The sequence below is a fragment of the Notolepis coatsorum genome, assembly GCF_963971535.1.
Source record: "Notolepis coatsorum genome assembly, chromosome: 3".
Taxonomy (NCBI): domain Eukaryota; kingdom Metazoa; phylum Chordata; class Actinopteri; order Aulopiformes; family Paralepididae; genus Notolepis; species Notolepis coatsorum.
The window spans coordinates 12,665,298-12,677,369 of NC_140167.1; the positions used below are offsets into that span (position 1 = coordinate 12,665,298).

Consider the following 12,072-nt stretch of genomic DNA (forward strand, 5'->3'; position numbering starts at 1 on the left):
TCATTATTATTATTAGTATCATTATTATTATTATCATTATTATTATTAGTATCATTATTATTATTATCATTATTATTATTAGTATCATTATTATTATCATCATTAGTAGTAGTAGTAGTAGTAGTAGTAGTAGTAGTAGTAGTAGTAGTATTATTATTATCATCATTATCATTATTATCATCATTATTATTATTATTAGTCCGCAGGGGGCCTTCCTCCTAACCCCCGCCTCCCCCCCTCTCTCTCTCTGAGTCCAGGCACCAGTCAGAGTAGCCAGTCAGTCCAGTCTGGTCTGGTGCGTCACTCCCCTGCCCGCGCCTCAGTAGCCAGCCAGTCCTCCTACCGCTACAGCAGCAGCCGCCACTCGTCCCTCCGCACCTCCGCCACGGGCCTGGAGCCCTGCCGCCGCTCCTCCGCCAGCCAGCTGTCGCTGCGCACGCTGCCCACCTCCCTGCAGCTGCGCCTGGACCCGTCGGCCTCCCTGCAGCTCCGCCTGGCGGGCTCCGCCTCGGACCCGGCGGCCGGCCCCTCCGCCTCGCTCTCCAGCCACAGCATCCCGCCCTGCAAGAGGCACACGCTGGTGGGCCTGCTGGGCAACGACGGGCCCTGCACCGACCTCCTGGGCCAGCAGCAGCAGCAGCACCACGCCGGCCACCACCACCACCACCACCACCCGCACCAACACAACCCCACCGTCTCCACCGTGCGCAGGGAAGACATCTCCTACAGAGTGCAGGTTTGTTGAATTTTGCACGGAACGTTTTTTCTTTGCGTGGTTCTCTTTTCTTCCGACATGGCTGCTTGGAACCGTCTGTAACCGCTTTTGAAAGAAAACACCCGATCTCTGTGCCGTGGTAGAGTGTTTCACTGCGACTTGTTTCAGGGTATTAAAAAGTATTAAATTCATAATTCTCAATTTAAGGCCTTAAAAAGTCTTACATTTCATTTGCACAGGTATAAAATTCTTTGGAGGGCAGCCCGGCTGTCGGGAGATGAAATAATAGGAAATATGTGAAATGTTTTTGTATTAAAGTCATTATTATTATTATTATTATTATAACAAAAGTGTCTGGTGAACATGTGAATCCACTGGCTGCTAACGGCCAAGTGGTTGAAAGGGGCACGTTTCCTGGCCTGCTACTATGGTCATCTGAAGGATTCAAGTACAGGTTAATCATGCAGTTCATTCTGACACAAGAAACGGGTGATGATGGGGCGGCTGGGTGGCGCGGCTGGGTGGCGCAGCGCACTAAGCGTTCGTCAACAACGCAAGAGACACTGGTATCGAATCCGGCTGTCGGCGTTGCCGGCCGTCATACTGGCTCAATTGGGAGCGAAGCCGGTGGGGTGGTATTCTGGTCGTTGTAAACAAACAGCGACTCCTACAGGTCGGTCAGGGCGCCTGCACAGCGAGGGAGGGAAATGGCGGAGGTAGTGTGACCTCCCACACGTTACACTTCGCCAATGAGAGTCCTCGCTGGCAGGTGAAAAGATGCTGCTGGCTGTCTCCTATGTGTCGGAGGAAGCATCTGTTAGACTTCAGGGCTCCCTAGACCGACATGCGAGCAACGACCAGGAAGGGGAGGGGGGGGGAATTGGCATAACGACTAAAATTGGGATGGGAGAAAAACACAGAAAAACAGGAGGAGAAAAAGTGGATACAAAAAATAAAAATAATAAACGGGTGATGATGATGATGATGATGATGATGAGGAGGAACTGGGCGAGGCGTCGGAACTCACCCTGCGTTGTCGTCCTGTGGTTCTGCCCCAGATCGTGGACGTGACCCAGGTGCTGGAGAACATCAACCTATCGAAGCGCAAGGAGCTGCAGTGGCCTGACGAGTCTGTGAGGCTGAGGGCGGGACGGACCTGCTGGAGGGACTGGAGCCCCCTGGAGGGCATGGAAGGACATGTACGTCCTTTCACCCGTTTGCTTTTCCTACGTCTGTGCATCACAAATACTGGATACTTTGATGTTTTGAATTGTAGTTGTTTGTCGTTGTTAATCTCCACTAGACATTTTGTCACATTGTGCAGGAAAATATTCTTCATTTGCCCTTCAGTTTCCCCCAAGGGGAAGGTTAGCGGTCGTTATTTTAGACCACGGGGCACAGCTAGCTGGAGGATGGCATTCCAAATTTAAAATGTCAAACTATCCCTTTAACAACCCAATATTTTTATGTTAGAAATGTTTCTTTTTTTTCCACTAGAAAGCCTATTTTAAATGTCCTATTTGTTGAGATGTTTAGTCTGGAGGAGATCATTACACAGTGACCTGTATTGGGTCACGGGTCTCCCACTTAACAAGAGTGTGTTTTAACAACTCTTCATTGTTGTCCTGAGGTGAGACTTAAAGGAACATGCCGACATTATGGGCAACACGCTTTACCGTCTTCTCCAGAGTCGGACAAGAAGATAGATGCCAATGTCCTCTCTGTGCGTTCAGTAGAAAGCTATCCGGCTGCAAGCTAGCCTAGCTTAGCACAAGTGAATGGAAGCGGATACGGATCAGCTAGCCTAGCTTAAAGAAAAACTCAGGGAGAGGTGTTTCTAGCCAACGGCTAGGCTCCCATAATGTTGCTGTGTTCCTTTTTTAATCTCCGCAGATCGGGCCTGGGTCTTTTTTAATCTCCTCAACTCGGGCCTGGGTCTTTTTTTATCTCCTCAGATCGGGCCTGGGTCTTTTTTTAATCTCCTCAGATCTGGCCTGGGTCTTTTTTTATCTCCTCAGCTTGTTCCTGGGTCTTTACTTCAGTTCTAAGTGTCTCGCTCGCTGACTTTGCCGTAACGCTAACCGCCTCCTCTCTCTCTCTAACGCCTCCTCTCTCTCTCTAACGCCTCCTCTCTCTCTCTCTAACCGCCTCCTCTCTCTCTCTAACGCCTCCTCTCTCTCTCTCTAACTCCTCCTCTCTCTCTCTAACGCCTCCTCTCTCTCTCTCTAACCGCCTCCTCTCTCTCTCTAACGCCTCCTCTCTCTCTCTAACCGCCTCTTCTCTCTCTAACTGCCTCCTCTCTCTCTCTAACCTCCTCTCTCTCTCTAACCGCCTCCTCTCTCTCTCTAACCGCCTCCTCTCTCTCTCTAACCGCCTCCTCTCTCTCTCTAACCGCCTCCTCTCTCTCTCTAACCGCCTCCTCTCTCTCTAACCGCCTCCTCTCTCTCTCTAACGCCTCCTCTCTCTCTCTAACCTCCTCTCTCTCTAACCTCCTCTCTCTCTAACCTCCTCTCTCTCTCTAACCTCCTCTCTCTCTCTAACCGCCTCCTCTCTCTCTAACCGCCTCCTCTCTCTCTAACGCCTCCTCTCTCTCTAACCGCCTCCTCTCTCTCTCTAACGCCTCCTCTCTCTCTCTAACCGCCTCCTCTCTCTCTCTAACGCCTCCTCTCTCTCTCTAACCGCCTCCTCTCTCTCTCTAACGCCTCCTCTCTCTCTCTAACGCCTCCTCTCTCTCTCTAACCACCTCCTCTCTCTCTCTCTAACCGCCTCCTCTCTCTCTCTAACCGCCTCCTCTCTCTCTCTAACCTCCTCTCTCTCTCTAACCGCCTCCTCTCTCTCTAACCGCCTCCTCTCTCTCTCTAACCGCCTCCTCTCTCTCTCTAACCGCCTCCTCTCTCTCTCTAACCGCCTCTTCTCTCTCTAACTGCCTCCTCTCTCTCTCTAACCTCCTCTCTCTCTCTAACCGCCTCCTCTCTCTCTCTAACCGCCTCCTCTCTCTCTCTAACCGCCTCCTCTCTCTCTAACCGCCTCCTCTCTCTCTAACCGCCTCCTCTCTCTCTCTAACGCCTCCTCTCTCTAACCTCCTCTCTCTCTCTAACCTCCTCTCTCTCTCTAACCTCCTCTCTCTCTCTAACCGCCTCCTCTCTCTCTCTAACCGCCTCCTCTCTCTCTCTAACCGCCTCCTCTCTCTCTCTAACCGCCTCCTCTCTCTCTAACCGCCTCCTCTCTCTCTAACCGCCTCCTCTCTCTCTCTAACGCCTCCTCTCTCTAACCTCCTCTCTCTCTCTAACCTCCTCTCTCTCTCTAACCTCCTCCTCTCTCTCTAACCGCCTCCTCTCTCTCTCTAACCGCCTCCTCTCTCTCTAACCGCCTCCTCTCTCTCTAACCGCCTCCTCTCTCTCTAACCTCCTCTCTCTCTCTAACCGCCTCCTCTCTCTCTAACCGCCTCCTCTCTCTCTAACCGCCTCCTCTCTCTCTCTAACCGCCTCCTCTCTCTCTAACCTCCTCTCTCTCTCTAACCGCCTCCTCTCTCTCTAACCGCCTCCTCTCTCTCTCTAACCGCCTCCTCTCTCTCTCTAACCGCCTCCTCTCTCTCTAACCGCCTCCTCTCTCTCTCTAACCGCCTCCTCTCTCTCTAACCGCCTCCTCTCTCTCTAACCGCCTCCTCTCTCTCTCTAACCGCCTCCTCTCTCTCTAACCGCCTCCTCTCTCTCTCTAACCGCCTCCTCTCTCTCTAACCACCTCCTCTCTCTCTCTAACCTCCTCTCTCTCTCTAACCGCCTCCTCTCTCTCTCTAACCGCCTCCTCTCTCTCTCTAACCGCCTCCTCTCTCTCTAACCACCTCCTCTCTCTCTCTAACCGCCTCCTCTCTCTCTAACCACCTCCTCTCTCTCTCTAACCTCCTCTCTCTCTAACCGCCTCCTCTCTCTCTCTAACCGCCTCCTCTCTCTCTCTAACCGCCTCCTCTCTCTCTAACCACCTCCTCTCTCTCTCTAACCTCCTCTCTCTCTCTAACCGCCTCCTCTCTCTCTCTAACCGCCTCCTCTCTCTCTCTAACCTCCTCCTCTCTCTCTCTAACCACCTCCTCTCTCTCTCTAACCGCCTCCTCTCTCTCTAACCGCCTCCTCTCTCTCTCTAACCGCCTCCTCTCTCTCTCTAACCGCCTCCTCTCTCTCTAACCACCTCCTCTCTCTCTCTCTAACCGCCTCCTCTCTCTCTAACCACCTCCTCTCTCTCTCTCTAACGCCTCCTCTCTCTCTCTAACCGCCTCCTCTCTCTCTCTAACCGCCTCCTCTCTCTCTCTAACCGCCTCCTCTCTCTCTCTAACCGCCTCCTCTCTCTCTAACCACCTCCTCTCTCTCTCTAACCTCCTCTCTCTCTCTAACCGCCTCCTCTCTCTCTCTAACCGCCTCCTCTCTCTCTCTAACCTCCTCCTCTCTCTCTCTAACCACCTCCTCTCTCTCTCTAACCGCCTCCTCTCTCTCTAACCGCCTCCTCTCTCTCTCTAACCGCCTCCTCTCTCTCTCTAACCGCCTCCTCTCTCTCTAACCACCTCCTCTCTCTCTCTCTAACCGCCTCCTCTCTCTCTAACCACCTCCTCTCTCTCTCTCTAACGCCTCCTCTCTCTCTCTAACCGCCTCCTCTCTCTCTCTAACCTCCTCTCTCTCTCTAACCTCCTCCTCTCTCTCTAACCTCCTCTCTCTCTCTAACCGCCTCCTCTCTCTCTAACCTCCTCTCTCTCTCTAACCTCCTCCTCTCTCTCTAACCTCCTCTCTCTCTCTAACCGCCTCCTCTCTCTCTCTAACCGCCTCCTCTCTCTCTAACCACCTCCTCTCTCTCTAACCTCCTCTCTCTCTCTAACCACCTCCTCTCTCTCTCTAACCTCCTCTCTCTCTCTAACCGCCTCCTCTCTCTCTCTAACCGCCTCCTCTCTCTCTCTAACCGCCTCCTCTCTCTCTAACCACCTCCTCTCTCTCTCTCTAACGCCTCCTCTCTCTCTCTAACCGCCTCCTCTCTCTCTCTAACCTCCTCTCTCTCTCTAACCTCCTCCTCTCTCTCTAACCTCCTCTCTCTCTCTAACCGCCTCCTCTCTCTCTCTAACCGCCTCCTCTCTCTCTCTAACCGCCTCCTCTCTCTCTAACCGCCTCCTCTCTCTCTCTAACCGCCTCCTCTCTCTCTCTAACCGCCTCCTCTCTCTCTAACCACCTCCTCTCTCTCTCTCTAACCGCCTCCTCTCTCTCTCTAACGCCTCCTCTCTCTCTCTAACCGCCTCCTCTCTCTCTCTAACCTCCTCTCTCTCTCTAACCTCCTCCTCTCTCTCTAACCTCCTCTCTCTCTCTAACCGCCTCCTCTCTCTCTCTAACCGCCTCCTCTCTCTCTCTAACCGCCTCCTCTCTCTCTAACGCCTCCTCTCTCTCTCTAACCTCCTCTCTCTCTCTAACCTCCTCTCTCTCTCTAACCGCCTCCTCTCTCTCTCTAACCGCCTCCTCTCTCTCTAACCGCCTCCTCTCTCTCTAACCACCTCCTCTCTCTCTAACCGCCTCCTCTCTCTCTAACCACCTCCTCTCTCTCTAACCGCCTCCTCTCTCTCTCTAACCGCCTCCTCTCTCTCTCTAACCGCCGCCTCTCTCTCTAACCGCCTCCTCTCTCTCTAACTGCCTCCTCTCTCTCTCTAACCTCCTCTCTCTCTCTAACCGCCTCCTCTCTCTCTAACCGCCTCCTCTCTCTCTAACCGCCTCCTCTCTCTCTCTAACCGCCTCCTCTCTCTCTAACCGCCTCCTCTCTCTCTCTAACCTCCTCTCTCTCTAACCGCCTCCTCTCTCTCTCTAACCGCCTCTTCTCTCTCTAACTGCCTCCTCTCTCTCTCTAACCTCCTCTCTCTCTCTAACCGCCTCCTCTCTCTCTCTAACCGCCTCCTCTCTCTCTAACCGCCTCCTCTCTCTCTCTAACCTCCTCTCTCTCTAACCGCCTCCTCTCTCTCTCTAACCGCCTCCTCTCTCTCTAACCGCCTCCTCTCTCTCTAACTGCCTCCTCTCTCTCTCTAACCGCCTCCTCTCTCTCTCTAACTGCCTCCTCTCTCTCTCTAACCGCCTCCTCTCTCTCTCTAACCGCCTCCTCTCTCTCTCTAACCGCCTCCTCTCTCTCTCTAACCGCCTCCTCTCTCTCTCTAACCGCCTCCTCTCTCTCTCTAACCGCCTCCTCTCTCTCTCTAACCGCCTCCTCTCTCTCTCTAACCTCCTCTCTCTCTCTAACCGCCTCCTCTCTCTCTCTAACCGCCTCCTCTCTCTCTAACCGCCTCCTCTCTCTCTCTAACCTCCTCTCTCTCTAAACGCCTCCTCCTCTCTCTCTAACCGCCTCCTCTCTCTCTCTCTAACCTCCTCTCTCTCTCTAACCGCCTCCTCTCTCTCTAACCGCCTCCTCTCTCTCTCTAACCTCCTCTCTCTCTAACCGCCTCCTCTCTCTCTAACCGCCTCCTCTCTCTCTAACCGCCTCCTCTCTCTCTCTCTAACCTCCTCTCTCTCTCTAACCGCCTCCTCTCTCTCTAACCGCCTCCTCTCTCTCTAACCGCCTCCTCTCTCTCTAACCGCCTCCTCTCTCTCTCTCTAACCTCCTCTCTCTCTCTAACCGCCTCCTCTCTCTCTAACTGCCTCCTCTCTCTCTCTAACCTCCTCTCTCTCTCTAACCGCCTCCTCTCTCTCTAACTGCCTCCTCTCTCTCTCTAACTGCCTCCTCTCTCTCTCTAACCGCCTCCTCTCTCTCTCTAACCGCCTCCTCTCTCTCTAACCGCCTCCTCTCTCTCTCTAACCGCCTCCTCTCTCTCTCTAACCGCCTCCTCTCTCTCTCTAACCGCCTCCTCTCTCTCTCTAACCTCCTCTCTCTCTCTAACCGCCTCCTCTCTCTCTCTAACCGCCTCCTCTCTCTCTCTAACCGCCTCCTCTCTCTCTCTAACCGCCTCCTCTCTCTCTAACCGCCTCCTCTCTCTCTCTAACCGCCTCCTCTCTCTCTAACCGCCTCCTCTCTCTCTCTAACCGCCTCCTCTCTCTCTCTAACCGCCTCCTCTCTCTCTCTAACCGCCTCCTCTCTCTCTCTAAACGCCTCCTCTCTCTCTCTAACCTCCTCTCTCTCTCTAACCGCCTCCTCTCTCTCTCTAACCGCCTCCTCTCTCTCTCTAACCTCCTCTCTCTCTCTAACCGCCTCCTCTCTCTCTCTAACCTCCTCCTCTCTCTCTCTAACCGCCTCCTCTCTCTCTCTAACCTCCTCTCTCTCTCTAACCGCCTCCTCTCTCTCTCTAACCGCCTCCCCTCTCTCTAACCGCCTCCTCTCTCTCTCTAACCACCTCCTCTCTCTCTCTAACCGCCTCCTCTCTCTCTCTAACCTCCTCTCTCTCTCTAACCGCCTCCTCTCTCTCTCTAACCTCCTCTCTCTCTCTAACCGCCTCCTCTCTCTCTAACCGCCTCCTCTCTCTCTCTAACCGCCTCCTCTCTCTCTAACCGCCTCCTCTCTCTCTCTAACCGCCTCTCTCTCTCTAACCGCCTCCTCTCTCTCTAACCTCCTCTCTCTCTCTAACCGCCTCCTCTCTCTCTCTAACCGCCTCCTCTCTCTCTAACCGCCTCCTCTCTCTCTCTAACCGCCTCCTCTCTCTCTCTAACCTCCTCTCTCTCTCTAACCGCCTCTCTCTCTCTAACCGCCTCCTCTCTCTCTAACCTCCTCTCTCTCTCTAACCGCCTCCTCTCTCTCTCTAACCGCCTCCTCTATCTCTAACCGCCTCCTCTCTCTCTCTAACCGCCTCCTCTCTCTCTCTAACCGCCTCCTCTCTCTCTAACCGCCTCCTCTCTCTCTCTAACCGCCTCCTCTCTCTCCCCCTTGGCAGGTGATTCACCGGTGGGTGCCTTGTAGCCGAGACGCAGCCAATCGCTCCCATATTGACAAGCCCATCCTGCTGGTCCAGGTGGAAGACAGGCTCGTGCCCGTCATAGAGACCGGGGTGATTGAGCTGGGGGCAGAGGTGTGAGCCGGGGGCGGGCCACGTCACGCGCACCTTTTTCTTCTTTTTTTTTCGGGACAAAGCCGAACTTCCCGGCTTCCGGAGGCGGGACACGAGAGAGCCCACGGATGACGAGGAAACGCGGGGGGTCTCTCCCCCCCCCCCCTCTGTCCCCCTTTTCCTTACTGCTGGGGGGGGGGGGGCAGGAAGCCAGGGAAACGCGTGAGGAGAGGCAGAGTCCACCGTCACCACCAGACATCCTTCACTGCATCCACAGGATCTGCCTTTGCTTTGCGTCTCACACAGAAATGCTGCATGACAGTTAACAACCCTATTAAGTTCATTATTGCTACTGGTAATTCTTTCTCTATGCATTTCATCGATTCTGTTGTTGGCAGATGCACACATGTGTGTGTGCGTGTGTGTGTGTGTGAGTGCGTGCGTGCGTGTGTGTGTTTCTGTAAACTAATACAGGTTTGATTTATGATTCTGACAGAACTGAGTGTTACGAGCGTGTGGGAATTTTTTTTAATTTTTTTTGTCTCAGAATAATTTGCCAAATAAGCCTGGTGTTGAATAGTTGCCATGGTTTCACACATGTGAAAGCTATTTTTTTTTGCTGCCAAGACTACAGAGGAACTCACGGTGTAGATTATGTGGGAAAGATTTGCTGGTGCTGTGCTCAACATACACTTTTTATTTTGGGGTCATTCCTCTTCGATTTTGGTTTTGGAATTTGCAAGATGATGATGCGAGAAAAGAGAAAAAATACTTGCACTATGATTTTTTTTTTTTTCCTTCTTTCTTTTCCTTTTTTGCTGCAGCAATGCACTACAATCTTGAGATAATATCACATTTTATTTATTACAGACTCTGAATGGCCATGGTTACCGATGCCTTGGGAATGAAAAGAAATGCAATCATCATTCTGTTTTCAGCCATTTTTGTTTTACTGTTTTATGTTTGATAAACTTGAAAGAGGTTTTTACTGTATATGATTATTTATATATATATATATGTGTATATGTATATATATATATATATATACATGTATGTGTGTGTATATATATATATATGAATATATATATATATATATGTCGATGTACAAAAGATTTTTGTTTTGAATATTTATTACTGTGAACATGGTATTTACACTTTGTTACATTTTTTTTTTTTTTTTTTCATTTATGGGACAAAGGTTAATGTATAAAAGGACCATCGGTTGAAAACAAGATGCCGAATTTTTGATGGACTGTTTCCCTATTTAACTTAATTCTTTTCTATATGGAGAAATAAAACAGTTTGATTTATTGCTGATATCCTCTTTTAATAAGCCTGCACAATATATTGTTTCATGCATATACTTATATTTGGTGGGGTTTTTCTAGTTGGCAAACAAAAAAAAAGAACGAGGATGTACTTTAAACTTTCAACGGACCGATCTCAAAACCTGCCCTCTTTTCTTGATCCTTCAATCACGACTACCCTCGGACAAGCAACAGTTGCGATTGGAGGATCAAGAAAAGAGGGCAGGATTTGAGATGGTTTGATTAGAGGTGCACTGATGCCACTTTTAGCTGAACCAAGTGCAAGTACTTCCTGTTGAGTACTCCTTGAGTAACTTGACTTTATATTGACCATGATTGACCTTTCAAAACTTATTTGGGGGTGGGGGGTATTCTCTCTATGGACAGTTTAATCTTTTTCTTTAAGTTTTAATCTACCCAAATACCAACCTGCTCTTTAGTTTTTTTACTGATGGATAAACCTCATTATTATTTGGTATTGTGCAAGTACTCTTGGTAACATTCATCGATACAGAGCACAAGGATTGCAGGCTGGTATCAGTGCACCTGCTTTCAGTGTTTTACGGTCCCATACATCCATAAGGAGATATGTGGTTTCAAAACCACCAAAAACCATCTCAATATAGCTTTGCATCTCCTCTCTCTTCAGTGTCTCTCTACATGAAGCAGGCTGTTTTGTGTGTCTTTAACTCTTTGAGTGCCACCGACTTTCCCCATCTCTGCCTGGCGCCAGCTTTTCTTGACCATTTTCACGATCTTTGCGGAGCTATTGTATATTCTATATTATAGTTATGGAGACCGTAGTATGGCTCATTTGACAGACACTATTTCTAGTCGACATGTAAAAAATAGTTTGTTTCTACATACCTTCGTTCGTTAACAATTCCAAGCTAAACATTGCCTCGTTTCACTAAAATCCAGGCTGGTTTTCTAGATTGTGAGATAAAGTGTGTTTTGCGCAGCATATGTGCAAATCTTGCGGCTGCTCGCGGTAGGTAGCCCTCATCCGTCTTCTTCATTTGCTCGGGCCAGACTATAGACGGAGCCGAATAGGTTTCCTCATCGGTCGGTTTGATTATAGTTGTTTTACCAGTAGTGCTTAGTCCAACAAACGCACCTTATCGTCCATAATCATAATCCATTTAGTCTTTTTCATATCCAATAGTTCGCTCTAGGCGATCGCGATTGTCGAACGTGTCCTGCTCACTGCTGCTCACAACGACTACCTAGTTGTTTGGGGGCTGGTACTAACACACTAATAGCTGGCCCATGATGTTCATAAGGTAGGCAATACTGCCACCTGGCGAATTTCGATCGGCATTGCAATTCCAACGTTGTGCCACGGAGCTGCGGCTGGATGTTTAGAACAGGGATCAAAGGAAAAAGATCAAAAGATCCAAAAAAGAAACACGAGAGTATACTCGTTAATGGCACCCAAAAGGCTCATTAATATCATACCACAACGTTCCGTCTTGTGGCTCTGAGACAAAATGACCGCTTGGTGTTTTCTTCAGCGTACAAAGTTTGGGGCGGCGGACCATGCTGAGGGCCGACATAGTTGTGACATCACAAACTCACGGAAGTCCAAACGGCTCATTTGAAGGCACTGTTTTGGCTCCGTGTATTTCTCCATGGACTGAGCGTTTTGATACTGTCACAGTATTTATATAGTATCACCTAGACCTGCTTTATAATCAAAAGTATGAAGATTTGGGGAATCCTAGCTCTATTTCTTACTTACCAATGATGTTGAAGAGTCCTTTCTCAGCACAATCATGCTGTTCCTCGTACCAGCTCCGGATAGTTAGCCACAAACCAATGCACAGTCAATGGGGTCACGCTGTCCTGTCTGTACGAGCTGACTGAGGCTCGCTGAAATTGACTTTGTGTGTCACTGTGGAGTACATTTCTGTGAGCCTCAAGTCGGCTTGTACAGACAGGAGCTTGACCCCATTGACTTTGCATTGGTTTGTGGCCAACTAGCCAGAGCTAGTATGAGGAAGTAGTCGATCAATGGTAACAAATAGGGCTAGGGTTGCAAAAATCACTAACTATCCCTTTAAGTC

At 50.1% G+C, this 12,072-nt stretch overlaps 1 protein-coding gene across 2 annotated transcripts in view; it reads left to right on the forward strand.

Moving 5' to 3' along the window:
• The window catches only part of pcnx1 (pecanex 1), a 109,719-nt gene extending 99,765 nt beyond the window's left edge, over window positions 1–9,954 (forward strand). For both annotated transcript variants that reach the window (XM_084309587.1, XM_084309588.1), the window contains 3 exons: window positions 258–736; window positions 1,774–1,914; window positions 8,586–9,954. In XM_084309587.1, the coding sequence (XP_084165713.1) occupies window positions 258–736; window positions 1,774–1,914; window positions 8,586–8,726 (761 nt within the window). In that variant the 3' untranslated portion in view covers window positions 8,727–9,954. The remainder of the gene's footprint in view (window positions 1–257; window positions 737–1,773; window positions 1,915–8,585) is intronic.
• Window positions 9,955–12,072: the final 2,118 nt, after the last annotated feature.